Raw genomic sequence first — 3,507 nt, 5'->3', positions numbered from 1 at the left:
GGGTTAACCTGGTTAATTCCAGGTAAACCCGTTAGTTTTTTTTTCTATTTAGTTATCAAACTTTCATGACGCAAATCTCAGGTTTTACGGGATAACCTGGTTTAAAAGGTTGACCCAATTAATTCAATGTTTTTTTTTCTTCATTAGTTTTTTCCTTCCTGTTGATTTTTTTTCTTTGTTTTTTTAATTAAACTATTTAATTATCACACTTTTATGACACAACCTTATAGCCAGACCCATATTCAGTATTCTTGGGTCCGGTATTACAGTCAGACTCACTTAAACTTGGATCATACAAGTTTAATTTTATTATTAATATTATAAATATTACTCTTAAGTCAGGCGTTGCAGCCAAACCCAAGATTCTTGGGTATAACTTTACAGAAAAACCCATGATTTTTAAATTTTTATTTTTTTTAATATTTTTTATGTAAAAAAAATGACCCGCGGCATCGCGCGGGTATCAAAGCTAGTTATGTTATATTGTACATGAATAAAAAATGGATTTTAATACAATTTATTTTTATAAAATTGAAATGATCAGAATTTTTATAAATATTTATTTTTCTGTATAATTAAATAAAAATATATTTATAAAAAAAAGTTGGAAAGGAGAAGGGCAAGAAAGGAACAAGGAGAGTTGCTGGCCTGGATCAAGTCTATCAATTTGTACTTTGTCCTTTACCCAATCATATCATAACAATCTACTATCAGGGTTTTGTTCTCCAATCAATGCCATTGCCTGAACGGCCTGTGCTACTTGTTCCTGCAACTTGCTTTCTTCAACATTATTACCAAACTCCCCAATTTCCATTTGCACCTTTACATTTACATCCTCGAAACCAAAAGGGCCCAAACCCTACGCCCCACAGGCTAAGTGCCCATAAATAACTCGCTTCACTTCAAAATATCCTTCCCTGTTCCCTCGTTCGTTCCTCCTCCAAAAACCTTATCTCAATTCAAAACTAAGCCAAGACACACAAGAGAGAAACCATGTCTGCAGCATCTGCCTCTTCACTGGTCCTCCCATCGCTCAATCACCCAAATACCATAAAATCTTTCTACAGCAAACCCAATTCACTCTTTTTTCTATCTCCTTCTTCCACTTCTTCTCTCAAGCCCGTTTCTCTCCTTCTCTCCTTTCAACACCAGCAACAGCCTCTGTCCTCTCGGTTTCTAAAAAATGTTGCCATTTCATCTGAATTCGGACAAGAAGAGGATTTCTTGAGTGATGGGGACGAGCAAAGTTTCTCTCAAGACCTCAAATTGTTTGTGGGTAATCTTCCTTTTAATGTTGACAGTGCCCGGCTCGCTGGTCTCTTTGAAACCGCTGGAAATGTTGAGATGGTTGAGGTATTGTCTCTCTCGTGCTCTTTTTTATGACCCTACTTTTATTTCTCTTTTAGCTTTGCTTCTTTTTGAACATGAGTGTTTTAAGGTTAGAATTGTTTCATATTTCCTGTAAATTGGAACATTTTTTTGATGTAATGATTTTTTATTGAGTGTTTTACTGTTGGGTCTGTTTTCCTTTTGTTAAAGATAGTGTCTTTATATGGTTTCTTGGTGAAGCCAATTTAACGAATAAAATTTTAGTTTGCTATGAGCTTTACATAGATATTGCTTGTATAGCTAATGAAATGTTTCCTTTGGATCCTCATGGTTGAGTTTTAGAGGTTGTAACGCCTTTTATTGAACGATTAGTAACCATCTGCTTTGATGTGCTAAACTTTTTACTTTTTGGAAGGTAATATATGACAAGGTAACTGGGAGAAGCAGAGGATTTGGTTTTGTGACCATGACGACTATTGAAGAAGTTGAAGCAGCATCTAAACAGTTCAATGGCTATGTAAGTCAATGAAAACAAAGATGGATAGATAGTTTGCAAAATTATGAAATTTAATTATAAGGGTTTGAAGTGGTCCTCACTTTTGTTTGAGATTGTTTGGTGGGAGTGCAACTCAGTGGAGCTTGCTTGGTGGTTTTAAAAATTGTTTTTGCCCCATTAATGCATCCTTTTCTTTTATTTTTTATGAGGCCATGGCGCATACAAATTAGGTTTATTGTATCTAAGTGATTATCATGCAGGAACTCGATGGGAGGACATTGAGGGTGAATTTTGGACCTCCTCCTCAGAAGGAAAGTTCCTTTTCAAGAGGGCCTAGAGGTGGTGAAACATTTGATTCTGGCAATCGTGTTTATGTCGGCAACCTTTCATGGAATGTTGATAACTTGGCACTTGAGACATTGTTTAGAGAGAAAGGGAGGGTGATGGATGCTAAAGTTGTTTATGACAGGGATAGTGGTAGATCAAGGGGCTTTGGTTTTGTTACTTATAGTTCTGCTGAAGAGGTTGACAATGCCATTGACTCCCTAAATGGCGCTGTAAGTATATCATTCCCATTTTTCTTGAAGATATGTGCTTGTTCTTCAAATGGGCTACCATGTGCTGAAACTAAAATCCTAAAATTGCTAGTTTTGCAATTGAGTGTTCTGTGGTTAAAACATAGTGCTAATCATTTGTGTTTTTGTCTCATTGCCTTTGAGAGTTTTGGTTCTCATGTGCCTGATGTTTTTTGATAAAATTTGTAATACAGTTGTTTTGCATTCATTTTAAGGTCTTGTTTGCACACAAAGGTTTGTCTGGCTGTTTTTGTGAAAATGCAACTCAGAAGTTTATACTGTCAAATCTGACACTTGCTACAGCTACTCCACCAATGCACTTCGAAGTCTATTTAGCTTCAAATTAATAGTCACTTGGTAAAATTTGTTTGGTGCAGGAATTGGATGGCAGAGCAATTCGGGTCTCAGTTGCAGAAGCTAAGCCAAGGCGTCAATTTTGAGCACTAGATCTTTTCCGTATCTTCTCCCTGAGAAAATATTTTGGGTGGTACTTGTCCACACATTGCACTTTTAGTCTGGCTGTGAACATGAGTATTGTTTTAAATTGAACTAGCTCATTTCCTATCCTCCAGCTGGTTCCTTATATTATATCTAATTGCTGTTGCAGGGACTTGGGAGATACACAGTTGCAGTATGTTCTTGTCATGCAACCTCTTTGAATATGCTCCTTGTGCCTGGGAGTCATCGGGCTCTTTGATAGATGCATCTAAGATGAACAAGAGTTGATAAATTGTGTTGAAATTTTTTGATGTATGTTTTAAATACTGTGATCCAGATGAAAACATGTACGTAGTTTATTTATCGAGGTGATGTGAATTATTTAGTGCTTTGGCTTTGCTATATGGATTGTGCTAGAAGGGCTTTGTCATTGTTGAATGAATTGCAGCGAAATCCAAATTCAGGATCAGTACACACTACACACACCCCTCGTATCGCTTTCTTCTTTTCTTTAATGATTAATTGCATGGCTACACCATGAAAAGAGAAGACAGACGCTCTCTGTTACTAGACCATGGAAATCCTTAACTGCAATCTTTCCTTGACTCTTCTCGTTGTCCTCTGTCAGCCACCATCCACAAACAACAACCCCACTCTTTTCAGTCATAG

At 36.7% G+C, this 3,507-nt stretch overlaps 1 protein-coding gene across 1 annotated transcript; it reads left to right on the top strand.

Moving 5' to 3' along the window:
- The first annotated feature begins 863 nt into the window (after positions 1-863).
- LOC7486483 (RNA-binding protein CP29B, chloroplastic) lies at positions 864-3,276 on the top strand. The gene is made up of 5 exons (XM_002323434.4): positions 864-1,353; positions 1,745-1,846; positions 2,086-2,382; positions 2,778-2,887; positions 3,008-3,276. The coding sequence occupies exons 1-4, from the start codon at positions 994-996 to the stop codon at positions 2,838-2,840; spliced, it is 822 nt and encodes a 273-aa protein (XP_002323470.1). The 5' UTR covers positions 864-993; the 3' UTR covers positions 2,841-2,887; positions 3,008-3,276.
- The last annotated feature ends 231 nt before the right edge of the window (positions 3,277-3,507 follow it).

The sequence above is a fragment of the Populus trichocarpa genome, chromosome 16 (assembly GCF_000002775.5).
Source record: "Populus trichocarpa isolate Nisqually-1 chromosome 16, P.trichocarpa_v4.1, whole genome shotgun sequence".
Classification (NCBI taxonomy): Eukaryota; Viridiplantae; Streptophyta; class Magnoliopsida; order Malpighiales; family Salicaceae; genus Populus; species Populus trichocarpa.
This window is presented reverse-complemented; position numbering and strand designations above follow the sequence as displayed.